This window comes from Synchiropus splendidus, chromosome 17 (genome assembly GCF_027744825.2).
Source record: "Synchiropus splendidus isolate RoL2022-P1 chromosome 17, RoL_Sspl_1.0, whole genome shotgun sequence".
NCBI lineage: Eukaryota > Metazoa > Chordata > Actinopteri > Syngnathiformes > Callionymidae > Synchiropus > Synchiropus splendidus.
In genome coordinates this window covers 6,218,725-6,245,826 of record NC_071350.1, presented here as the reverse complement: position 1 = coordinate 6,245,826, position 27,102 = coordinate 6,218,725, and the positions used below count along the sequence as shown (strand labels likewise).

General features: G+C 40.4%; 1 protein-coding gene across 4 annotated transcripts; it reads right to left on the bottom strand.

Annotated features, from left to right (window-relative positions):
- Positions 1 to 1,830: 1,830 nt before the first annotated feature.
- Positions 1,831 to 25,557, bottom strand: LOC128748215 (flotillin-2a). Of its 4 annotated transcripts, none has more exons than XM_053846738.1 (11): positions 25,375 to 25,557; positions 17,133 to 17,214; positions 13,242 to 13,332; positions 8,825 to 8,948; positions 6,599 to 6,717; positions 6,407 to 6,520; positions 5,783 to 5,902; positions 5,488 to 5,702; positions 5,161 to 5,344; positions 4,717 to 4,866; positions 1,831 to 4,278 (listed from the first exon to the last, which is right to left on the bottom strand). In XM_053846738.1, exons 1-11 carry the CDS (start codon positions 25,421 to 25,423, stop codon positions 4,228 to 4,230), a joined length of 1,299 nt encoding a protein of 432 aa, XP_053702713.1. In that variant the 5' UTR covers positions 25,424 to 25,557; the 3' UTR covers positions 1,831 to 4,227. The 4 variants fall into 4 exon arrangements, with proteins under 4 accessions (XP_053702713.1, XP_053702712.1, XP_053702714.1 ...); XM_053846737.1 differs by lacking the exon at positions 13,242 to 13,332 and adding an exon at positions 12,713 to 12,803; XM_053846739.1 differs by lacking the exon at positions 25,375 to 25,557 and adding an exon at positions 12,713 to 12,803 and having other exon boundaries at positions 17,133 to 17,186.
- Between the last annotated feature and the right edge of the window lie 1,545 nt (positions 25,558 to 27,102).

The following is a 27,102-nucleotide window of genomic DNA, read 5'->3' as shown; positions in this document are numbered from 1 at the left end:
CAAGTTGTGATCGGCTAGCATGTATGGGTCATTGTTTTCATTTGCTATCGCACCAAAACCAGAGTCAACTCATCCGCATACAATAATACACCTCTGGAGATATTTTTATTCATTCGCTTGGGGAAACTGTGCACCATGAAGGAGTTTCAACCATGACCAAATCGGTTCTACCACTTCCAGGTTTGCTGAACGGAAGCGGAAATTCCGGCGATGGAACTGGAAGTTGGTAATGCATGACTGCTGCTTACTGGTGTTAAAACCACGCAAGTTTGTGAATTCAGCTTTTTACATTTATTATTAAAATAGTCTGTAAATTGTGTGTTTTTATATGAAATTAAATTTGTTTTTAATCCAGCTCCTTGCTTCTGATACATTAGAGTGTATGGGAAACATTTCTTCTCACATTTATTGCGCAGAGTTGAAAGAGGTAAAAGTGAGCGCTTCTTCCCCTTTATACACTGAACAAGTTTCAGGCAGCGACAGACTCGACTGCGACTACATGACGACATAATTCATGCAAGAAACACTTGCACGCACACGTCACCGTGAACAGTCGCACATGCGTGTAGTTATCTTCAAGTCCACATCAGGTTCGGTCTGAGTTTTGAGAATACAATGATGAGGCCAAATAATGAGAATCTGTTCACATTATTTCTTATAATGCATCAATAGTGTGTGGGAAATGTGCGCACAAGAGTTCAAAATGTAAAGTAAATCTTCACAGGACATGGGACACATTGCGACTTTTATTTTTATTGTTCGTCATGTATTCATATTATTATTTCTTCAATAGCATCCAGGAAATGACCGAAATAGCCCAAAGTTATTCTAAACTGTCGTGTGTGTGATATTCAAATTCCATCCAGCAGCGGATGCACAGGCGGGCAACATTTGAACGGACAGAGAGGGAAGGAAAATACCATCATTCATGAGCATGTGTATTCAGATTAGAAAGACACATTTGTTCATGTTGTTCATGTGTATTTCTTTATCAATAGAGCTTTGAGTTTTTGAGGGCCATTTAGTTGGTGACTGGTGTTGGAGCCAGAATAAACAGAAGGGAGACTAAACTTTTGTGTGTACTGAGGTAAGGAGGTCAACCTAAATGTCATTGAAGTAAGGAAATTGTTGTGGTCAATTTTGTCCTTCTGTAAAGCATTAAGCAAAAGAATATGCCATTTTAAAAATTGGCCAACGTTCCTATTTTGCAGCTTGTAGCAGGAAGGAATGAAGGCCAAAGTGAGGATGTACCACGATGACCAGATGTTGAGAAGTTGGCAGCCTCCATCCATTGAATGTATCTTCCTTGTTGGTTTGTATTCACCGCTACTTTAAATTCAGTGAAGACATTTACTGAACTCAACCTGTTGTTGCCAGTGCAAAGTTGCAATGTTGTTCTTCTACATTCCACAAATAACTGATGATATGAAAATATAACTGATATGAAATGATTAAATCCACATGTGAAAATTCCTCCTCTACTGTCTGGTGCCTTTGTTTCCCATGATGTCCTCATGAAGTCCACAAACAGGATTAAAGTCATGTTGCTGAGCTGCTGTGTGCTGCACATGCAGGTTGATACAGTGGGAATTATGCTTCCAGCAGAGGGCGGTATAAAGCAGCGCCTCTGCTAGTGAGAATTCTCACTTTAAAGTTAGAATTCTGAGATTAAAGTCAGAACTCTGACTTAAAAGACAGAATACTGAGATTGCAGTCAGAATTCTGACTTTTCTTTTCCTTCACTGGCCCTGATCCTCTTCCGTAGCTTTTCATGAAAGAGTCACCTGTATATTCAGAGACATGCGTGCAGACCTGGAGGAGGTGGTAAAACATTTATTACATGATAACACAGGGTAGCATGACATACACGAGTACAGTGCCACGCTGGACCAACTGTCCACAGGTTATTGGTACATGAAAAGAGAAATCCGTATCAGCCATGACTAACTGACAAACATCATGATCACGATGAAGATTTAAGGCAAAGGTCTTTATCCACTTTCTCTCACATGACGCTACATGAAGCACAATAACTCTTCAATTGACACCTTTTAGATTATTTCAATGCTCTTTTACTTTTGGATGAATAAAATAAAGCTGGTTTAAATGAAGCTTCATCAGGCATCATATTGTCCCAGCAGGTAAAAAAATATAACACTTATGACTTACGACTTTGTTCCATTTGACAGTCTTGAAACAGTCCTTTACAAGTGCATACTGAAATATATTTTCTTCATATAGTGTTGGCCAGGAAAACAAGTTTATTTGAGAATTCTCATTTACAGACTGAACAACAATGTACAAGATGATCAGACGTTAGTGTAGCCACTGAGGTAACAGGATGCGTTTCCTCAATCTCAAAATGCCAACTGCATCAATATACTCCGACCGATGGTCGGCACTAAATGTTTGATGGTTAGTGTGAAGCAGATCTCAGTAAATGACCGAAGTTTCTACATCATGTCATTTGATGACAGGAGTTTCAGCCAGTTCTCGCAGCATTTTAACCCAGCATGCTGCATCTTCCCATCTTAACACCCATTCTGCAAAACTAATCTTTGCATTAGTGTACTTCAGTGTCACCCTCTTCAGCCACACACCAACACCACAACATGAGGTTGTGGATTTCTCCCCTGTCATGACGCCCTGGCTGTCAGCAGATGGAGCGCTGTCGTTGAGCAAAAGCCACCCAGCTTTCATGGTTTTAAATGCCTGGCAGGTGGGAATCTTCAGGCGCCTCATGCTACATAACTGCATGACTTTTACACAAGCATGTGGTGGACACCAGTGACTTTAATCTGAGCGACATTTGAGGGCGTGTTTCTACTGAAAGTCATTGAGTAAACAGTGATGGCGCTCAGTGACTATAAATTGTGTTTGTCGTCCACAAGCAGCACATACTGGACCTGATGTTTTGCTTCATTAGTTTTGGGGACGTGGTGGACGCGCTTTTAGGAATGTAAAAAAAAAAAAAAAAAAAATGCAAAGACACGGTCGATTTTTTATTTTTTTTTTCTGTAACAGTCGGCCTTCATCTCTAAATGATTTCAGTCTACAGCTTTTAGGAACAGCAATATCATAGGTCAATATTTCAAATAATATTTGAAAAAGCTCCCAAAAAGTCAATTATAACAGGCTCAATTGAGGTTAATAAAAACAAGTTGATAGTTTTCCAGAGGTATTTATTCTCTCTATTTTCCAAAACAGCCACACATGGTAGTGATCAATCTCATTCTGAAGCTATATAAGCTGTAGAATAAAATCTGTAGACTGTGTGTGTGTATATATATATATACACACATACACATACATGTATTTTCAGACCTAGTTACCTGTAATGTAGTGTGATCAATCTCAGTTATGTATATATATATCTATATATAGCTATAAGATGTGGTACAAAACATTAACAGTACATTCAAACCTAAATAAAGCTTTGACCCTGAGCAGGAAGCTCTGGGGAAGTCCAGCGTTTGGTTTAAGGCTAATATCTGTATTCATGTATGACTGTTATAGTTTCTGAGCGGTATACTTCAATGATAGAAAAACGTGCACAACATGTAACGTCCACACTTGTTAGTAATAGCAAAGTACACTGGTTAAGAACTGAAGAATACTATTGTCCATCTATGCGACACGGTGGTATGTTTACTCTCTTGAGGAAAACTAACCAATGCCAACCTACCGTCCTAAAGGATTGGGCACTTGAGTGGTGAGCAGGCACTATATATATGAGAGCAAGAAAACAAGCAGCTAACATACATTGCAGGTGGCAGGGGATGACAAAGCCCCGGCGTTGATGTCACAGTGTGTTCACGATTTTAGCGGCTGACACATAAAGCAAGGCTTGAGTTGTCTCAGTGGTTTGTCTTATAAAACAGAGAATAAGAAGGGTGTCCTTGTGTAAAAGGAAATGCCAACATTCCGGCAACAAAAAATAACTCATTATGAAATTGACCCTGATAGTGTTGTCTAAATAAAAACCTAGTAGCAGTAAAAAGCTAAAGAGTTCACTACAGAGACCAGTGTACTGAAATGACCAGTGTAACTAAAGTCTGAAGCATGCATCTGGTCCTTCAGGAGTAAGGCAGTTGTCTTCTCCCACAACAAATGAAAAACCTCTTTGAATCAACACTTTGGGAGTTTGTGGTCCAGGGCAGTGGGCAGAAACTGCTTTCACGCTTGAGGCAGAAATATGGCATGTTGTAGAGGAATCAGTCAGATTCTTCAGACGGCCACCTGGCTCTGCTGGCCCGCCATCTTCTGCAGCAGAGGGATCTGGCCAGAGAAGGGACAGTAGGATGGATTTATATTTCCATGGCTATTTCCATCGCTGACAAATAAACAGACTCTTTTGCAGGACCCAAGGGAGAAATGAGCCAGGAAATGAACACTTAGCAAAATCCAGTACTTGGGTCAAATATATTCTTAGATACAACTTGAGTCCATATGGTTTGTACTCTCACATTTACATATTCATCTACATAAAAAGTTCTTCTTCTATCCATCCAGAATCCGTATATATATATACACACACATATATATATATATATATATATATATATATATATATATATATATATATATATATATATTCCAACTTAGATTGGTAAATACTACGGTGGCTGCAGCGCATCAGGAGATGCCACTTCTGTGTCAGTGTGAACAGCAGTGTTTTGATAATGCATACTCCTATTTGGCTTGGAGATGTTTTACCTTAGTCAGGTCAACACCTGTCAGGGCGTTCACAGACACTGGCAGCTCAGCCAGCAGACGGGTCACTTCTCCAGTCACACGGTTTCCTTCTCCACTCAGAATCACAATCTCATTTGTCTTGGCCAGTGGGGCGGCCACCTTACCTGCAATCTGAAGCAAAATAGGTACATTTCAAGATCTCTTCAAATACATGAAGTAAAGAAAATGCTATTAAATGATAGAACGAAAGACACCGCTGCTGAATAGAAAGAACAGATGGAATAATCTGTGTACTTCGAGGATCTTTTGTGAAGTTGAGAAAGGAAAAACAATTCGAGGTGGATTTCCTGTTTAAAGTAGTGGCAGTTCCCAATGGAGCTTGTAAATATACAGTTCATTCTATTTGTTACTGAGCACCTTTGATGACATTTGGGGAAAAATAAATAACGCTGAGCCACCACATACCTTAGGCAGAGCTTCCAGCACCAAAGCAGTCTTGGCAGCCTCACCATACTGCTGGTAGGCATCAGCCTTCAGTCTCATCTTCTCAGCCTCGGCTTTGCCCACGGCTTCAATGGAGGCAGCCTCAGCTTCACCAATGCAGCGAATCTTCTCAGCCTCTGCCTGGGCTGTCAGCACCTTCTTTATTCTGCAAGAAAGAATTGGACCTCAACTTGTTTCTCGATGTGACTTCAACACATTCAGTGCGCAGAAGTAAGCTTAGCGACACCTTACATTTAACAGTACTTGACTGTTACAGAAACGTGAAGTTACATTAATGCCAGCACTCACTTCTGTCCCTCAGCCAGTTGCTGCATTTTGTAGGCTTCAGCCTCGGCAGGTCTCTTCACAGTAGCTATCAGCACCTTATCAGTTCGATCGATCTCCTTCTCCTCAATCGTGATCTGCTTCTTTCTCTGCACCACCTCTATTTCTATCTCCTCCAGTCGAATCTTCTGCTGCTCTTTGGCTGCCTGCAACTCATACGCCAGCTGAGCTTCTGCTTTCTGGAGAAGAAAAAAAATACACTCTTTTCAGGAATTTGATTTTCAGCAACAATTTTAATTTGATCTGAATTTCTCCTCACCTTGGTGTTCACTTCTTGGTTGAAGGCAGCTTTCTGCATTTCTAATTCACGCTTGGAGTCGGCCATCTTTGTGTCCGCAAGGAACTTGACGTCCATCATCTCCTTCTTGCACTCTGCCTCCTGAAAAAACACTGGACTTGAGTGACTCCATGTTTCTTATGTGATGACTATTACAATGCTCAATGACTGCCACACTCAGTTGACACCTGCAGTATTGTGTGAGTGCATGTGTGTGAGAATATCTATCTTAGTGAGGTCCATTTCTGGGGAAAACACCCACTTGTCGGGCCCCAAGACATTCGTAGGTCTCTGTTTGCCGAGCACCACAAGGTTAAGCCTTAATTTGAGGATGAGGGCTAAATAAATATGTCATTATACTTGGGCTTAAGTTTGGTTCAGGTTAAGGTTCGCCATTTGTTTTGGATGGTTAGGTTTAGGGTGAGAGGCTGGGGAAAGGGTTATGGCGATGAGCACAGCCTACAAAGATGGTGTGACAAACATGTGCGTGAGTGTGGGTGGGTGGGTGGGGCATGAGCTCTTGGGAGGAAGGGGAGGACATTTGTTCTATACCACCTCAGCATGTGTTTTTCTCCAGTCAGGGAAACATTTTGGAGTTTAACTCACCCGTATACCAGCATCTCTCTCAGCTTCAGCCACACCAATGTCTGCGTCTCTCTGCACTGCAGCAGTCTGAGTTTTCCCCAGTGAGCTCAAATACTCCACTTTATCATACACGTCCTGTCAGTGACAAGGCAACACAATAACAACATGTTTCCATTTGCATTTCCGAATCAGCCAAATGGCAATTGGTCGCACCTTGATGGTGAAGCTGAGAATTTCAATACCCATGCGACCAACGTCCGGTGCTGCCACCTCCCGCACAAGAGTGGCAAACTTATCTCTGTCCTGGTAAATCTGTTCAACTGTCAGTGTACCTGAAATATAAAGGTTGTGGGATGAAACAGCGAAACAGGCTTCTGCTAGAATAAATATATTCTTGCATCACATTGTAGGCATGAATGAAAAATTGGTGGGTTTGGTTTCATGCTAAAAAAAAGAATTCATGATAGGATATGCACAAAAAAAAAATCTGACTTACATTCTTCAAAATTAAGATAGATAGAAAGTAACATTTTTTTAGATTGTTTGTTGATTTGGAACAGACAGAAGAATACATCTGCGTAACACTATTTAGTAAAGATAAAAAGAAATGGCAGTCCAGTTATGTTTGAGTCTTCAAAGTCTTTGAAGAATCGCACCAGTGTAGACATACTTATCCTCTTAACCGCCCACACAAGGTGGAGCCAAAAGGGTGCATGAATTTACTTGATAGATCAGACGCAGTTCAGTAAATAAGCATCAAAATAACAATCCTTGTGAGATCAAATAAACTCTGCTCTCATGGAGGCTATGAAAGAGATCCATTTTCCCAGATTTGGTCAAATTTGTCCTGTTTGATGTTAATGGGTAGGTCAGTTTTTCCATCCTTAACATCTCCAGCACAATACCGAACCAACTATGAGGCTAGGCTGAATCAGGTTTACTATCTTGTAGTATTTGCAGCAGATGTAGTTTTCTTCTACATTTCAAAAAGGGGAACACTGCACAGACCCAGATATGGCTGCAACAATGACATGCTAAAAATCAATTATTAAAAGTGTCACCAACAAATTTGGTCATCGATTCGTTGTGTTGCGCGGTTACTATGCTGCAAGTAAGACGGTAAAACTCCCGCAGTGATGTCCCATTCTTTGCTGACAAGTGGAAGTGCACTTGACGCATCCATAGAGTTGTTTGAGCTGTAGCAGTTGCTCCCATCCACATTCGTTTTCACTTTTGAATTGTCTTTTGAAAAATATCACAGAGGTTCAGACTGTGAACTCTGTACCTGTGAACTTGTGATAGGGACCGCATGAATTCTTCATGTATTTCGGGTCCAAACTAACTCACATTACATTGACTCGGATTAAATCTTAATCTTTGTCAGCTCCATGCCACTGATCAGTTTGACAATATGAGTGACGTCCTCATGGACAAATGCACCACTTGATCCAATGAAGCAACATCTGATCTGAATGACCCTTTTCTTATATGTATATCGCGCAGTACCTCTCTTTTTAAAATAAAGTATACATTGTTTTCACATCCCCTGGAACAAAAATATACATTTTTCTGTACACTTTAATACAAAAAGGTGATTCATTGATTCATGGAAAAAATAACGGCCTGATAAATCGATTCCTAAAATAGTGGTTAGTTGCAGCCCTAGACCCAGGTACAGGGCCTCAAAACTCAGGAGAATCTGAATATTACAGACAGTACTGAAAAAGCCTGGTTATCTCTCCAGTTAATGTTGAATTTGGGGCTGTCCCAGAAGATGTGATACTGGGTCCACGTTGTCTCCAATATAGCACTAGTCACACTAGTTCACACTTTTCTATCTTTCCCGACTCAGGATCTTGAAATATTGAGTAATATTTTTCCAATTCAAAGAGTTGGAAGCAAAACTGCACAGATTTTTTATTTTTATTTTTTTGATAAGTGTCACGAATGTTGTGAGGCCATATGCTGACCATGATTTAAAGTAGGAGTGTTGTCTATTGGAATAAAATTCAAGTTTTTAAAATTTGACTTAACTCAAACTTGAGTACAGTAGTACAATAGCTTGTCAAAATGAAGGATTCCCTTCGTATTTTGACTTTGTGTTAATGATTGAACGTATATGTTGTATTTTTCAAATGCTATCTGTTTGTCACGTTGAATCAAACCAGTCTGGTCTAAATAAATGGGGTCAGGCAACTCTCTCTCCAGTCTGGGACCAAGAAGAAAGGTCAATCATTTATATTCCAAATTAAGGACGCTTTATCATATCCCTCTTTTGGGATAACTGAGATAGTGGCCACTTCCCCTTCAGCAAAAGTGAAACGAGTTCTGTCTTTAAGATGTGATACCATTATACCATAGAGTGACTCCAGCTCCAGCTATGATCCTACGTGACAAGTGTTATAGGTAAAAGGAGTCCGGCGTTGGAAAGAGACCCACCAAGGATGGCGCGGAGGTGACCCTCAAGTGTCTGAAGGATGACACTCTTGATCTCCATGACTGACTTCCCGAGGAACTGTTCGCAGGCATAACCCAGCAGTTCATTCTCAGTCATCACCTTAACCTGGTGCCAGAGCAGACAGGAATGGACAGCTGAGCACACATCCCGTAACAAAGCAGGCCATGAAACAAAAAAAATGTGACTGCAGAAACAAAATGTCACTTAACACAGCAGGGAAGAAAGAACAAAAATATATATTCGATTAAAACATTTGTTTATAGAAAATAGTGGCCGATAACAGAATAGAACAGACAACGTGTTACAACATAATTACATTACAATTACACTTATGTCACCAGTGGTCTTCTAAATGAGGTTTGAAAATGGACCACATATCTTAAATGGAACAATGACTCAATGAGAACTGACTCATGAGTTGAACATTCAATGCTCACTGACTAAATATACTATCACTTGAACACAGCGAACATATGATGGCCAATGACATACCTTGAAATATGGATGAATGTAACAATTCATCCATAAATTTGTCATAATTTTAACAGTTTTATGAGTGCTTTTAATACATTCTTTATGCACCAAGTTATATCATAAGTGTACTCATTTTTCTTTTCAACAACAGGTGCATTTTTTTGGTCTGTACCTGCCACAGGTTCAGTGAAAATAAAGTTGAATTTTATTCTATGCTATTCACATTGAAATGCAATGGTAAGTATAGTAACAGTTTGCAAAAGATTGAACGGACCAGTTTTTTTCCTTGAAACGCCGGCATCTTTTTTTATTTATATATACGTGTGTGTGTGTGTATATATACAACAAAATCAAGTCAGCAACATGAAGAGAGTAAACAAGGAAGAGAAAGTTTTACAATGTCAACAGAATTAAATCGGGGTTGTGCAGAAATTGACTGGAGCTGTAAGAAAAGAGAGTGAGCTGGGTCCTTAGGCGAGCGGTCACACGGTTTTCACAACATGCACTCCAGGGTGGAAATCAACACAATGGAAGTCAAACCCAGGAAAACTTGTCTGAGAACAGAAAAGGTTGAAAGCGAGACAATCAGGCAGCAAGCAGATAGGAGGCGATGCTATGATGCACTCCTCAGTCCCTTACAACGCCGTCTGTACTGCTCTTCTCATATCAGGAACTATGCTAAACATTAAGATAAAAAACGTCAGTATAGTTCCTAGCATCACAGCAAGAAGCATGCAGGTTTGTTTACACCTCCTGGAGCAAAGCTTGATCCTTTCTGTGTCACGTTTATGTCCTTCCCAGGCTGTGTGACATTTCCCCAAAGTCCAACAACAGAGTTGTTAATTGATAACTCTAAACTGTTCATAGGTACGGGTGTATGAGTGGCTCTCTGTTTGTGTGAGCTCTACAAAGGACGTGTAGAGGGCTGGGATTATGTTGAGGGTACAAGTAGAATTTAAATTCTTATATTAGATTTTATTCAAAATGTTTGATGACAGCATTCTGAAGATGTAGCAGTGGTGGATGGATAGATGGCTAAAAGGCTAGATAGATGAATAGACTTATGAACAGTATACATCTAAAATTGCATTAAAATCTTATCAATGTATCGATATTAGAATTATGCATTGCATCTCGGCAGATTTAATGTAAGTGTGCTTTTCCACCCTTTTATCATGTTACAGACGTTCGTCACTCGATTGAGGTCTTTCTGTGACTGTGACATCACAACACAACATCAAGCTGTAGTTGTGGTCCAGTGTTTGGAAACATTTTAGCCTTTGCAAGAACAGAGATGTACTGAATAGGTTGTGGTTTGTTGGATGTGTCAAGGTGAAGAACAATAGAGCTGCAACACAACCAACCCGACCAGCAAGTGAGCTGGCATCCAAATATGATAGCTATGCTGTTTGTTCGTGAAGATGGGAGTAGTAGCAAGTTTAACAACTGCTCTTTTACGAGAAGAAATACACTTTATTTTTACTTTGGAAAAAAATATCTGAATTAAAAGCTAGACCTGATGTTTAGCCTCTAATTATTTTTTCAATGTAAAAATGCTACAGTATGATAAAAAAAACAAAGGTGCAAATGATGCTTCAGTTTGATTGAACACTAACCTGGTTGCTCTTTATTTTTTTGTATCTTAGAGTGTAACTTAATTTTTTTTAAATTTATTAATGAAATCTGGGGTGTGGGTTGGACTTATTTTCAAACAAAATTGCCAGAATTCATTTTTACTTGATTCCCAAACAACAGAAATTTAGGAAGCGTCAAATGCACTAGTCTGGTATTCAGGTAATTCCAGGTTAAAATCAATTTCAAGTCACTGGTTCGAATTGCATCATTTTAAATGAACCAATATCGTCCTTGTATCGCTTTGGCAACTTGTTAAAATGAATTGCTAAACCCCTCGTTCCCATGCTAGTTACTGTGTTTCAGAAGATCCAACACACCTCTAAAGAGTGGGACCAATGAAAAAGGGAGCACCTAAGAAGATACTGTTAATAAAATGAACTGTGTGAGTGAGCAGCGCTTCCAAACACTAGGCCCACAGTGAGCATGCACGAAGGAACAACACAGACCAAAACATGGTTACCAGTGCGGCTTCTTTAGTACAGAAAAGAGATCATGCAAAAGTAAAATATCCTTGCCTTAAATAATGGTCGCGCCATTGAAAAATGTCATTGTCATTGACAAACAGAGTTTACTCTTCCTACAGTCACAGGATGTGGTTGTGTGCAAAAAATCAAAAGGTAATGTTATAAGATATTCAAGCAAGATGCTGAAAAAAGCGGCGATGACAGAAAACCATTTGTGCACCCGCATTATGAATACACATCAACATGCTACATTGTATGAAAGCCTTGCTGTTCTCAGAAAATAGTATCGTTTCAACTTTTGTAACTCAGCTGTACCTTTAAAATGTTGAATCTTTGCTTTCCATGCACTTTTCTCCTGAACATAAACTAAAATTTTGTGAATTCTGTGGAAAACTCTCTAAATCTAATACAGTGCTCTACTGTCTAAGGTCAAGGTCAGATAGGGGACACGCCTCTCAGGTCCAGAGCCTGCCTCATACTAGGATCCAAACCCCAGGTGTTTTCATTTGCTCCTTTTCAGTTTGCAAAACACATTCTCTAATGTTAGTGAGAATTACATGCCTATCACCTGATCCAACCATAGTCAATGTCTACATGCAGGCTCAAGTAGTAGTTTCCCACGGAGTGCAAGCAAAATTTGAATTTCTCCTCCAGAGTCAGACTAAGCTGCTAAAAGCAAGCATTTTAAAAGTCCAATCTTAGCCAGACTAAAGCAATAATTAGGTTTACTGGGCTGTCATGTAACAGTCAGCGAGACCGTCTACTCATTGCAGAGCTGGTTTGTAACGTAAAATAAGCAGCGCCATGTTTGTAGCCGCACCCTGTTAATAATAGTGTGAGCATTTCTTTCTCTATCAAATAAAAAAAATCCCAAGCCAATATTCAAAGACTATGACACACAGTGCTATTTTGTATGTATTCATTCAAATATTCTTTCTCAAGCTAAAAAAGCGTCTTGTTCCTCTTGGTGGACCCAAACACAGGCACATAATAATGGGCTTTTCCAAATATAAGGAGACTCGAAATGCCTTAGACAGGTTAAAATTCAGTGTTGTTATAGAGCTGATGCAATTCCCTCACTCCAAGCATCACTGAGAACAGCAAATGAAACAAATGTAGCAGGTTAGTGTAGAAAGGAAATGTATATTTATATGAACTAGAGCTATATTTCAGTAAAGAATAATACGTTTGCCCACCCAAGAGCGAGTTGTGCCATAGAAAAAGAGGACGTGTCGGGAGGTTTTTGAGAGTTAGTGAAGTCTAATTCATTCCCAAAACAAAAGTGTGGTGATTTACCTGTGCCACCCCAGTGACAGTAATAGCTACACCCTCCGCTGTCTCTACATCCTCACACTTGGGCTGCAGCGTCATAATCTCAAGCGTTATCCTGTGAAGAATGTGAAAACAAAATAAAATTTGACATGTTCGGGGGGAGTAAACAAAGGGAGGGATCAGAACACAAAGGCAAATAAACAGGACAAAGTGAACCCATTCACCCAAGGACTCCAGAACACCTAGTACATAAGTCAATCACAGTTCTCATGAGACTGATTCAAAAATCAAACCCATTTATCCTCATTCATTTATCGGCAGTTCAATTTGAAATTTAGGTTCTTCAGCATTCGTTTGGTGACACCAGTGCCACCACTGACTTGACGTTGACTTTCACCCAAGAGTGACTGCTACAGAATGAAGAAGAGAAGGTTCAAAGGGGAAACATGAAATGTTAGCATGTTAGTATTATCATTTTCAGATGTCCCCTATTTGGCTCCAGCTCTGGCTTTGGCTGGAATTGAGCACGGTGAATTTCTTTTGAACGCATTACCTGAGCCACCCCTGTAACATCCAGGGGAACACCCTCCGAGGTTTCGATATTCTCACAGCGACAGAGGATGGTCATAACTTCCAGAGACATTCTAGGCAGGCAGGCAGATGGGAAGGAGCAGCAGAAGCAAAACAGTCAGTTTGACAAAAGCTGATTAGTACGTCAATAACAGACAAGAGGAAGGGGAGGGATGGGTACATATTCAAGCCAACGTTCAAACACCAGTTAATGTGAGTTGTCTTTGGCAAATATCAATCATTATAAATGGTTGATCAATTCCATCACAATAGGAGAATCAACAAATGCACTCCATTTGGATTTCAACCGGAGCCTAGTTTGGACAACTGATCATTACTTTTATTCTGGGAGTTGAAAAGAATACACAATTTGTTTGCAGTCCAGAATTTAACAGTGTTCTTCTCAGTACAAAATAAATAAATTAATAATAATATGCAGGTTTCAAAAACAACACAAACTATGCAAGGTTCACTTTTTCTGGCTGGTTAGTTTTACAAATAAAATACAAAATTAAGAATAACACAACCAAATTTAAACATATCTGTAGTGCAGAGGTCTGCATTGGAAACACCTGCTGTATGGTTTGGGAATGAATCAATCCTCAGATACATTACAAACATTTAGTTATTATTTTTTGTTTTACAACTACTACATCCAATGGCTTCTTAATTGATATAATGCATAAAACTCTCCACTCTGTCAATATTTCTTCTCACATAATGCAGGGATTGAAAAGGAGCAGAGTGAAGAACAGTTCTTCTTATAGAGTAGGTCAAGTTACTGTCCACATTCAGATTACAAAAGACCATACATTTGGGTTTTTTTTTCCACATTTAAGAAGTCTTGTGTCAGCAGCAAACGGCATGATTCAATTGGCACCTCACATACATCATGAATATATAGTATTGAACAATCTACCTCCCTCTCGTACTATTGCCTCCTGCTCAGGTAGCTTTTTATCCAGAATTTTGCTGGGCCTCTGACCCTGTATCCTTCCAGTTTTGAATATATATCATGGTCAATGGTGTCAAAGAATTTTTAAAAATCTAGAAATATTCCGCATATGTCGCACACATGTTCATGTCTGTCCTCAAATGTCTTGTTCTGAAATCCTGATACCACATCCATAATGTCCTCCTTGACTGCTCCACTCATAAACTTGGATCTAAGGCTAAGACTTCTTCCACTCCATTTTTCTAATTTCAATAAAAAAAAATAAACCAATAAAAAAACATTTGGACATTTTCTGGGGACTGAAAATCACACTTGACCAGGACACACTTGAGAGTTTAGACAAAGCTTAGTCAGATGTATAGTGTCATATAAATGGATTGTTGATAGGAACTATCCAAATAAACATCACTTACCTATATGTTGATTCTCAAATCTCTATGCTCATATTTTCAAATCTATGCCATTAGGAACCTACAAGTTTCCTCCTGTCAGTAGGAGACATCTCAACAAGGTTTCCATGGTTGTCTCTTTTCACCCCCAGCAAAAATGTGTTTCCTTGCCTTTAATTCCGAGTGCCTATTTCAGATTTTAATCATAAAGATAAAACAAAACCGTGCGTACTGTTTGACAGCGATCACAGCCTGGTACTTAGGCTTCTTGTTTGGTAGTGAACACAGGACGTTGACTAGAATCACAAGTTGAGTCAGGACAGCACAGCCTGGAAAAGGATCCTCCTCCTCTTACATCAGAGGATCAATAAGTCCCTGGCTGTAAACATGGCTACCGCATCATTTGTGGGAAGCCTCCAGCCCCTCCTCTCTCTCACAGCAGAGAAAAGAGGTTAAATGACAAGGTATATAAAGTACATTCTACATTTTCTGATTGCCTGGAGTTTGAATGCTACTGGGTTTGTCACGCAGACTGAAGACCTCCTTTTCATATTATTTAGAGCACCATGTTTTCCCCTGCCATCAAGAATGTCTACAAGCCAGGTAAGTTACAAAAGTAAAATTTCTAGTTTCAGAATTAATTTTAAATTCAGTCATCCACAAAACTGACTTTCTGCAGGAGTCAACCATTATATTACGATGGAATCAATGGCGCTGCACTGTGTAACCAGATACCCAGAGTGAGACACTGGGGTGAGACACAAAGCAAAGCAGATCAGCCCAACTGAAAGAATGAAGGCGGAAACATCCGGTAGGGTAAGTCCCACCAGATTGGATACCCTACCGGAAACCCAGGAGCCATAAAAGGGAAAGAACACTGGAGATGGTGAGATTTACTCAGAAAAAGAGACATCGTGATGGATTAGTTAGTATAGGATGTTTATCTCCTTCAAGTCCTTTTTGAACAATTTAAACAGTTACTGCACCCTAATTCACTGTCATTTGTTTGCACTTTTTTGTTTCATAATCCGTCATTTTGTTAACTATTTTTATGGTAAATTGAGTCGACGGGAACCCAAGGTCATTACTCATTACCTCTAATGACGTGCGTATCACGATTAAGGCTGGGCAATTTTAGCATAGATGGATATTTTTAGATAATTTGATGTTTCACCCCTTCATAAAATATTGATTTTTTTAACTACTGAGAATTGACCAATTAAGCCCCTTTCTCTGTTTAAAGTTAATGATAATTATATGAGGCTTGAAGTCAACATTCTAGTGACTTGTGGTGTTTATACAAGGGTTAAATAAAGATGTTATTCAGATCAATATATGCATCATTGCTTCTCATTTCATCATCATAAGTACACCTGGCTGAGACAAATGATCCAAGGAGATGCAAACCAGTGTTCCTTGAAAGCTTTAAAAAATGTGTGCATTGGAAATTTATTCAAGTGTAACAATGAATTAATATAGTCATATATATCGTACAGTGAGCTGAATATTGTAAATCATATCGTGACATTAGTGCATTGCTACAGCCCTAACCATGATACTCAAATTATGAGATGAAATCTCATTAGATGTATGAAGTGTTGGTGTTTATTTATAGTGGAATGATTGTTTTTTCAAATCCTTTGTTTTGAGATCAGACTCATACAAACTACAGTGCACATATCTTTAGTGTTCATTTTCACGTACTCTATATTGATAAAAATCAGAGTATTGAACTACAAGCGTGCAAAGTTGGATCAACGTTTACCATCAATATACTTCAAAGGTGAAACTTGAACTTTAAGGTGACCCGCATGACACCATCCTGTAGATTTTTGCTGCAATATGAATAGTGAAGTTATTGTTTAATCAATTAAACATAGAAACTAGACACAGTAACATCTGATTGGGTCCTGGGTCCAAGCACCCAACGGACCTACAAGTGCTCATGTTCATAGAAGTGGATTTGTGCACTAGCAAAAAATGTATTTGAGGACTTGTGGCTGTTTGTTTTTAATTTTAGTCAGGAAATAAATCGTCTGATATCTTAAATAAAATTCTTCAAGTTACACATATTCAAATTCATGATCACTTTCCTCTGTAACATCAAATCCGTTTAACACCCAATTTACTTTGACATAGATTTGCTTCAAATATGAAACTTTTGTTTCTGATTTGCTGCTCTGTTTTGTACATTTCTGAACTCTTCCAAGATACTATCAAGAGGCGTCATCAAAGCACAATGTAAAAAGTGCTGCAGAACACATTGGTGGAGAGGGAATTATAAGAGGAATGAAACGGAAAAAATAAAAAATGATGCAGCAGTTTTTCTGCAGTTTGAAGTGAAGGTTGGTTGTGGTTAATTTTTTGGTTAATCGCCCAGCCTTAGTTTCTACTGCCAAAAATTACTTGACGTGCATTACGCTACTGAAACATTCACAGTAGCATTTTTCATTGTTTCTTCATCAGTTACCAGTTAGCATGAACAAGACTACTCAAGTGTCAGCAGTTAGATGGAAGAAAAAGATCTTACCTCTGGATGTCCGAGATAAGCCACCAGGCCCAGGCCCAGCCACCCACCACGTATGTCTTCTGGTCAGAACCACAGCAGCCACCTAAAGTACGAAACACATCAGAGGAATAACTACCTTGAAGTGACTTCAGTTCCACGACAGACAGGCTGAAAGAATGTAATAAAAAAAGCAGAAGCTAAAAAATGCAATAGTGCTGGACAAAATGCCTTCCAGATGTATCAAGTCAATGTGGTTTTACAAACTGCTACTGTCTGTAGATGATACAATGAGTAGATACAATAAGAATGTGAATTAAAATCACAATTCTTTGCAATATCAAGCAATACTCGTGCACACGTGACACTTCTACAAGTTAGATGATTATCTTAATGTTTCTCCTCCCACCAGCAAGGTGAACCATTGTTGCATTGTGATGCTTCTGGGTAACTTTGGTTGAACACATTTAGGGATGTAAGAATTTTAATGGTATGAAAATGACAGTATTTCGAAATACTTCAACAAAAACTTTTCTGGCTTTTCGTGATACAAATTCCTCAACGATTTCCACAAAAGATATTTGCTGCCTACTTGGAGAATTTACGGTGATAACAGCAAGGCTGCAGATATGTTCCTGGGAAATGGAAGATCTCAGGTATGTTTTCAAGAATTTTACTTTTGAGAGGTTCCTCTCTGCTTTGACCACAGTGCCTGGGAAAGTAAGAGCAATTCTAAGCGTTGTCCAGTAGTTAGAATAGACCTCTGACAGCTCCTTATCATAGATGAAATCAAGAAATTGACATTCTTGAGGCTACAAGTTTTGATGGCAGAGGAGAGAAATTCTTGATTACTTGCATAAGCTATTGACAATCTATGTCAGACTGGCTGTCAAAGTGTAGGGTGGTTCCCAGTGCTTCACATTGCCCTTTGAGTTCCTCATCGGTGAGACTAGCGCCCACTTTTCCCAAGATAGAAAATCTCTCATTGATGCTTGAGAATACTGTATCTACCGCAGCAGTGAAGAAATCAACCACCAACTTCTCAAGTGCTTCATGTGATAGGCTCATATTGTGTTTCATATGAAAAGTGGCTTTTGTGGACCTTATCCTTTTTTGTTCCACTTTCATTTCCTCACACGTCTTTGCCTGCCAACTGCCCAGTCAATAAGCCACGTGCTCGGGAGCTCAGGAGAGTCTGATCAGGGGTGATCAGTACCCACTGTGGGTACTGTCTCGGGCGGCCTGACTCCCATTCGCCCCCTGCAGCCGCGCACCTCTGCGCTTCAGGTGATGGATTGTGACCCACGACGAAGCACGTCTCAAGGAAGTCGTCATGAGCAGTGTGACAACCTATTTACCACCATCGGCTTGACCAACTTATTTCTGTCAATTCTTAGCACTACGAGTCGTCCTCACCTCAGATACTGATTGATGACGGAGCAATGTGGCATTTCACAGCCAAAAGTAAACATCAAAGAGTGATGTCATGTTTATTTCATAAGGAAATAGCGGAAACAAGCTGCTTAATACGGAGCGTGTTGATTTATCCACACCGCTCTCACAACCCGTTGAACAAAGTGAGAAAGATGACTGGTGATAGAGAAGATTTTAATCACTTAAGTCCAGATCTAGACGTCAGAAATGATCAAATGAATAGTCTGGTGATCTTCAGTAGCTTGGGGAAAAGCAGCGTCTCTCCTCTTCACTGTCCTCATGCAGACAGCTGCGAGATCACAGCAGGAATGGTTATTGTAGGGCGCAGCATTATTCATTTAAGCAAATCTGCCTGTCAACAAAATCAGGTGTTTACCAGCGTAATAAAGGCCAAAACACGTGAGTTATCAAACACCCGCATATATCGCGAGTCCTGGTCCACTGCGCTCCTTCAGCGAAGTTGTTTTTGAACAATGTTGTCCGGCCAGACAGCGATCAGACCCTTTACTGTCCGGCATTTACCATGTGCTGCTCTCCCACCGGGATCAAGTCCGTGGCCAAAACCAGACTCTCCTGTGTTCACATCTCGGACTTCTGAGCCGAACACACTTTGTCTCAAAACAGAGCGCGCAGTGAGAAACCGCCATTGATCTTGCATGCCCACCTTGTTTCTGACCTCATCTTCAAGCTGATGCTTGTGTGTTTCTGAGAATCGCCCATCTTTAGGGTGGAGGCCCAAAATAGCTTGGAAAGCTTTTGGCGGACTCCAAAGTAGTTCATAGCATCAGATACGTGAGCAGCACCACATACAACCAAATGTATGTGCACCACATGGCACATACAGAGCTCTGGGATTCTTTTACAAGAGCCTGGGTTGGAAACCCTTAGTTTTTCCTCTCATGTTGGCCCCATTGTCATATGCCTGCAGCCTGCAGTCTTCAAATGGAATTCCCAACTCTTTCAGTCCTTTCAGGATGAGTGTTGAAAAGTGCTCACCTGTGGACTCTGCATCCAAAAATCCCATTAAATGTTGCTTTATAAGAGGCTTTTCTTTTCCTGACACCTCTTTGATCATCACAGATAATTATTCTTTGTGACTTACACCAGGAGTGCAGTCCAAGATTACTGAAAAAACTGCTTGATGTCATCCACTATGATGGATATGATTTGACTGCTCAACAAATTAATCATCTTTTCAAGTTCAACATCACTGACGACAACAGGCTTCCCATCCCCCAACACGCCACTCACTCACAAGTTGTCGAGACCAATTCACCTTGACAAAAGGTGAATTATTTATTAACCTACATCCAAAGTGTAGTGTCATTTTGCGCCATATGGGAGATGCCTGTCCGTCTCAGCCCTGAAGCCTCATGGCACTCCCCTCCTCTTCCCTCCCCTCCCTCCAGTTCTACTGTCAATGATAGCGAGTCAGAGTCTTGACTCTAACTTGCTATGCACCTTTTTTTTTCTTTTTCTTTTTTTAATAAATAAGTGGCCCGTGCTCCCTCATAATGCCTCAAGTGCTATGGTCCGCTGACATCATCAGCACTCACGCATGACAGCAAGGAACCGGACTTCACTGCAGGACTTTCAGCCTCTATTACAGTATAAGCGTCATTTAATCAATGAAACCTGTCATAGAAACAACACCAAGCACCCGAGCCGCCACATTTCGCACTAGTCTCTGCAGCGGCCTTTCCTCAGCATCTGCGACACGCAGAACCCAACGTTTAAGAAAGTCAAACTTTCTGCGTAGCATAGTAATTGCACAACACAACGAACCAATGAATTTGAACGAATCATTCAACTTATTGCACAACACTTTTAATCATCAAATCGAAGAAATCGATTCTTAAAATAATCGCTAGACAGCTGATGGATCAGTAGAGGCTAAGTCAACAGCAGACTTGTGGACCATGTTTAGAACCAAGGACAGCACAACGTAGCACGAATGACTCCAGAACATTAGAAAAGTCTTTATTGCGCTCCAATCATGTGAATGAGCACAAAATAAGTCAACAATGACAGGAGACGATCACCACTTCACATATGTTAATGGAACAATGGTTGAGAGCGATCGTGTTGACATACTGGTTTGTTTAAATTAGGGATGCACCGATCCGACTCATATCTTGCTGATACCATTTCCTGGGCTTTAGGTATCGACTGATACCAAAGCGTACCAAAGTATAAACCATCTTTCTATGTTGTGGGACAACACTGGTCATGCTTTGAGTAACATGCAAAAATGATCTCTTATAGAATGATGTTTATTCAAACGTGTTTACCAAATGTTCCAAAAACGACAAGGATTCTATTTCTTGCGCAGCTATGTGCAGCACCGCTCTAAGTTGGAGTGGAGAGGAACGAACAGACAAGATATCAACCTGTGAAAAGTGACGTGAATCTCAGAACATTTCACAATAAAACAGTATGTGTTGATGTTACTTCCATCTTACTGTGAAAGCAAATGTGAAATGCTAGCATGGGCTGCAGCTTCACGCTGGGTGAAACCAAAACCAAAAAACAGCCCCGGGCATTTGAGTGTGGATGTGGAAGAAACTCTCAACAGTTGAGATTAAATCCACCCGTGTGTCTGTCCGACAAGACTCAGCAGACGCGCTCGTCTGATCAGCTGATTTACGACCAGCTATTGTGAGAGGAACACAGAACTGAAGAAGCATGAGGAAATTCAAGAGGATTTTATGTTTATGATTTTAGTTTTAAGCGCATGTTTAATTCTTTAACAATGACTCTGCAGTTACAGAGACTCTGCAATGATTTTGTTTGATGATTTACAGGCCTGGGTAGAGTGCAGTGACTCGTGATCGAAGCTGGTTAGTTCAGCATTTCACATGGTTATATTCTTAACTAAACTTGCATTGTGTATTTTTTTATTATTAATTATCGATCGCTCAACAAAGCACTTCCATCAACACACACACGCACAGCTGCTGCAGACAAACATCCATTCATTCATTCATTCAAGTCAGCGACAAACAAGTGATCCGCTCAGCTTCAGGTGGAAATTGAAAACTCTGCTGCAGCAACTCTTTATCTGCAGTGAGCTGCTGCCATGTTAGCGTTATGACGGGCTGCTGTTGTTTCAAAATCCTACATTTGACTGATATAATGACAACAATACAACAGAGCCTCCGCAGTGAACCTCATGTCTGTCTTCCTCGCTTGCGCGTCTTGCTGTCCAATATAGATTTCTCAGACTGTCGCCACCAAAGCTGTTAGCAAAGCATTCCTATTGACAGTTCAACATCTGACAGTTGAGCTAGAATCATTCAAGAGGTGACAGCGCCACCCCGCTTCACGGAAGGAACATTATTGAATAATTATGCTCACTACACTGCAATTATCAGCGTAATTGAGCTAGTCAGGCTATTCCCTGCATAAAAACATGGTCAGTGAGATGAAAGTAGTAACAATGGTGAAACAACTAAGTGTGAACAAACTAAGCCCACGAGTGAAACTATGCTGACACGTCTCGGAGTCAAGACTAATAGAACTGAGTGCTCCACCCCCCATTTCTTGCTGTTGAAGCTCAGTGCCAGAATAACTGACATTCCTGACCATACACACTGTGTAGAGAGGGTGGGGGGGGTTATCACTTAGGGGCTTTTCAGACTGCGGGTTCTGTCTCGGGTGGCCTGAGTTCCCCTGCTGTGCAGCCTCGCACGTCTGCACCTCAGGCAATGTCCCTTTTTTCCTCCTCAGCTGGCGACGTTCTGTGCAAAATAGCTGGTTTGTGACCCACAACGAAGCATGTCCAAAGGAAGTCGTCATGAGTCGCGCGACAACCTATTTACCACCATCGGCTTGAGCTCCTAATTTCTGTCAATTCTATGAGTCGTCCTCACCTCAGATATTAACTGATGATGGAGTTCCGCCAAGGCTGTAACAGAATGTGGTGTTTCACAGCCAAAACTAAACATGAAAGAGTCTTGTCATGTTTATTTTACAAGGAAATAGTGAAAACAAGCTGGAGTGCCTTGATTGATCCATGCTGCTCTCACAACACGTTGGACAAAGTGAGAGAGATGACTGACTACCATCAACTGAGAAGGTTTTAATCACTGAAGTCCAGATCCAGACATCAGAAATGATCAAATGAATAGTCTGGTGATCATCACTAACTTGGGAATGATCAGAGTCTTCCTCCTCGCTGTTCTCTTCATGCAGACAGCTGCGCTGCAGCCACATCACAGCAGTGAAAACAGTTGCTGTACAGCATAGTCTTATTCATTTAAGCAAATCTGTCTCCCAATAAAATCAGGTGTCTATCAGGCTAATAAAGGCGAAACCACGCGAGTTATCAAGCATCTGCACACGTCGCGAATCCCGGACCGCTGCGCTCCCTCCCGTTCCCGAGCACAATTTCCCACAATTATATATATATATATTTATTAGGAATGATATGACATGAACAAAAAAAGTTATCACGATAAATACATTTTCATTCTATTCCATGTGTTGGACACTACAGTCTCTCTAGAAACTGTTTTATGATGAAACTTATTAGTGGAGTTTGTCTCCAACATCATGATTTGTTTATGTTTAAATATAATAGTTAACTAAGTGTAGAGATGAGAAATTCAATGTTTCAAGTGTCTGGTAGAAGCCGCTGGTGTCTGACAGACTGCTCTGCCAGTTTTATTTAGGGGTTAAATTGAGCCGTCTGTCTGCTGTATCTCATGTCTCTTAACAGTTGACTTTAACTGTGGACCAGTCTGGACACATTTCCTAGATGCTGTTGAAGAAATATTAGAAATAATGTGAATAAATGTTCATTTAGTCATTTTCTATTCTCAAAAGCATTATACAAACTGTCAGCCCTTTGTCTAGTGTGATGAAAAACCTTTTCACAATTCTCTCTCCTTAAATGGTTGTTGGCATACTGGTTTGTTTAAAACATTGCCTTATTGAAGATTTATGCAGGTCCAATGCAGCAAGTGAGCTGCGTGTTTATCGAATTTATGGTTAGATGCAGAATTGTGTGTGTACGTGTGTGTAATTATATATATAACAAATGCTGCACACATGACAGGGTTCATACAGAGCTCATGTAAGAACATGAAGGTTCAAAAACATAATTGCGTCAGTGTTAGTATTGTATTATATATAATTATTGGGTGCGTTCCAATTCTTCCTTAATCCTCAGCCTCAAGGTCAACATCAACATTCCTCAATCCAATCCTCAAAAACGCGAGTTCTCACAAGGAGCGAGGACTGTCCCAATTCTTAGGAAGTTAAACTGAGGAACAAGATTGAGGAACATAGCTTCCTCAGTCTTGAGTTACGCAACCTCCCTCAGTATTGAGGAATACCCAGAATCATTTGCGTAGTAACAAAGATGGCGTCGAAAACAAAGAGACTGAGCTACAAATTTAAGTATTTTCATTGTAAATGGAGATATAAAAGACAAAAACACAGCTGGAGATGGCATTATCGCTGATCCCATAAATGCTTCTTGCTCCTCCCTCCTTCTTCTTCTTGTAAACTGACAGACGGACACCGCTTTGGCGTAATGCTGAGGTTAAGGAAAGAATTGGAATTCACCCATAGTTTCTCTTCCCTTTCAGCAAACCATCACAGACATGAAAGGAGTGAACACATTTCCCATACAAAGACCAACATGTGGCCCTAAGCGAGCAGCTGACAACGCAAATAGCATTCTAAATATGACTATCACAGCCGTGCACCACTGAGCATGGTTTTTAAACAAATGTTTCACATGAGGGTAAATACTTATTGTTTTTATTAGCTTTTTTCCTGTCATATTTGTGCTACAAAATAAAACCATCTGAAAAGGAAACCACTTAGTTATTCCTGATGTGACATGTCACGCGTATTCATAATTGCTCATTGATAAACAAAAAATAAACAATCAAACCCATGTTCTCACATGCAGACATATACAACTTTTTAATGCACGCATGTTTGCCAACAACTTCTACAAAACTGCAACTCAGTAGCACATTTACCAAGCGGTTATAAGTGATGGCAGCGCAGAACCCCAGTTTTTCCCCAGCTTTTCAAACTAGAAGCACCCCTCAGACCCTGTGATGGGTGCTAGCTACTTATAAGTGTTACTCGTAATAATTTAATAAGGTGCGATTCAGGTTATTTGCCTCATTATGAGTAAGATACAGTAGTTAATTTGTGTAATGTGTAATGTAATCCAATGAATTCTTGGCAAGGAACTATAAAGCAGTATGAATGTATTGTCCACCACTTATAACAATTTTTATACCTACTATACATTATTATAAAACATTAAAACGTCTTGTAACTCTATGTGTACACATTATTTTGACTGTATATCACTCGTTTAATAATAACATTCATCTTAATGTTCGTTAAAACAGAACGCACCTCAAAATGGCCATGATCAATAAAGTATGAACGTTTACAGATTATTATTTGCACATAATAATAATAACACACGAAGAGCTTTAGTAGAACGCACAAACTTACTTTCATAGATTGCATATATAGCGTCACAGCCATCTTATGAACTAACAAGAAGAAGGGAGACCGTGTTGATCCTACACAACAGAGGATGTTTTGATTTGGACGGGTCTCGTCAATCCCATGCTACGGGGCGGGGATGCTAGCTTCAGATGGCTAACTGAATTCAATTTCCCCCATAAAATCGTTCGCAGGGAGATGGATACTGAAGAAAATGGCATTTATTTACACTGTATGCATTCTTTAAGGGCGGTTTCATCCCAGGTGTGTATCAACCACACGACCGTCGCGGCCGAACTCGAACGGGGCCCGAGAAGCCATAACATATTGTCAAAATATATAAGCTTACCTGAAACCACCAGCGCTTCGTTGGGTCCAACGGTGTGACAGTTTCCCATTTTGGATTAAAGAAATTGACAGCGGCCGTTCGATATGCTATAATGCCGTATAAACTGCGTGCTAACCACTTTATTTTTCTCTCGGTGCCACACTCACACCCACCACAGCAGCTCTCCACGCCCGCGTCACAAGAATTTTCCGATGCGAGGTGGGTGAGTTAGCATTTCCGCTCCTTTTCTTTCACAATAAAAGTGCGTGTCTCAAGCATAATGAGCCAGTTATTTTTAGGGGTTTAATCTTCAAATATGAGGCTTAACTCCGTGGGGACCAGTAAAGGTCACAACAAATTCCCACGGGTTGATGTTTTCCCACGAATTTGTCCCCACAAGGCACGGACGCCAACACACACACACACACGTTTGTTTCGCTGTTTCCGTGAGGAACTCTCATTGACATCATGCCTTCCCCACCCTTTCAACAATTGGTTTAACTTTACTAGGACTTGGGGCCCAATTATAATGAACTACCGTACTTTTACTGACGTTTTAACCCCCTCCAAACCTTGTGAGGACAGGCTAAAATGTCCCACAAAGCAAAATGTCCTCACAAGAAGGACTTGGTACTCACAAGTATAACAAAACATGCCCAGACATTCGTGCCCCTTTAAAGACTTGTTTGGCAGAGGTTTGCGCTGTTTGCTTGCTGTCCTACATGAAGACGCGATAAGAAAAAGCGATTGAAGTGAATGTGCTGCCACCTCCCGGTGATTCATGGTCAAACTATATCTTATGTCTGACTCACATAGCACTGAGCAACATGAAATCAGGTGCCTATGGGCCCCATGCAAAGGTTCAACGTGAGGGTCAAGGGTCAATATTTCTTTCCGCCAAGGCAGTGCTTTGGAAGGAACCCATAACAGTGGGCTGCACTCATCTGTTGAACTGGGTGGATGAGGTTGTATGATGGTCATGATCCATGAAAGTATACGACGAGACTTTTAAATTTTGTTCATGTTTGGCCAATAACCTGTACTCCTTTCTTTCAGACTATTTATTGATTTAGTGTCACAGCTTTGATTTACTCTACACTGCTCACAAAAATTCAAGTAACCTTTTAAAGAAACATACATCAGATCTCAATATGAAGTTGGATATCTATACAAATAATGACAGGGCAATGTCTTAGGAACAAAAGGACGCCAAGTCTTTTAATGCAAATAAAAGTTTTCAGCCTACAGAGGGCTCAATTGTGTCGACACCCTAAAATCAGAGTGAAATGAAGATGTGGCAGGCTAGTCCATTTTTTCAAAAACTGAATTTCTGCAACTCAAAATGCTTTTCAGTATCTTGTGCTTGACAACGTCGCGGCATGCTCCTATTGAGACGACGGATGGTGTCTTGTGGCATTTCCTCCCAGATCTGTGTGAGGCATCCCTGAGCTGTTGTACAGTCTGAGGAGCAACCTGACGGCGCCTAATGGACCCAAACATCATGTCCCACAGATCTTCTGTTGGGTTTAAGTCAGGGGATTGTGAAGGTCGTTCAATTGTTTCAAATCCTTCATCCTCCTGGTACTGGCTGCACACTCTTGCGACAAGAGGCCGGGCATTGTCAGGCATTAGGAGGAAACCAGGACCTACTGTACCAACGTAGGGTCTGACAAAGGGTTCAAGGATTTCATCTGGATACCTTATGGCAGTCAGAGAACCATTTCCTACGCAGTAGAGGTCTGTGCGTCC

Coding starts and splice junctions, on each gene's coding strand:
- LOC128748215 (XM_053846738.1), bottom strand. CDS start 25,423: ATGGGAAACTGTCACACCGTTGGACCCAACGAAGCGCTGGTGGTTTCA. Junction 13,333..17,132: donor CTTATCTCGGACATCCAGAG/GTAAGATCTTTT, acceptor CTGCCTGCCTAG/AATGTCTCTGGAAGTTATGA. Junction 8,949..13,241: donor ATGTTACAGGGGTGGCTCAG/GTAATGCGTTCA, acceptor CTCTGGCACCAG/GTTAAGGTGATGACTGAGAA.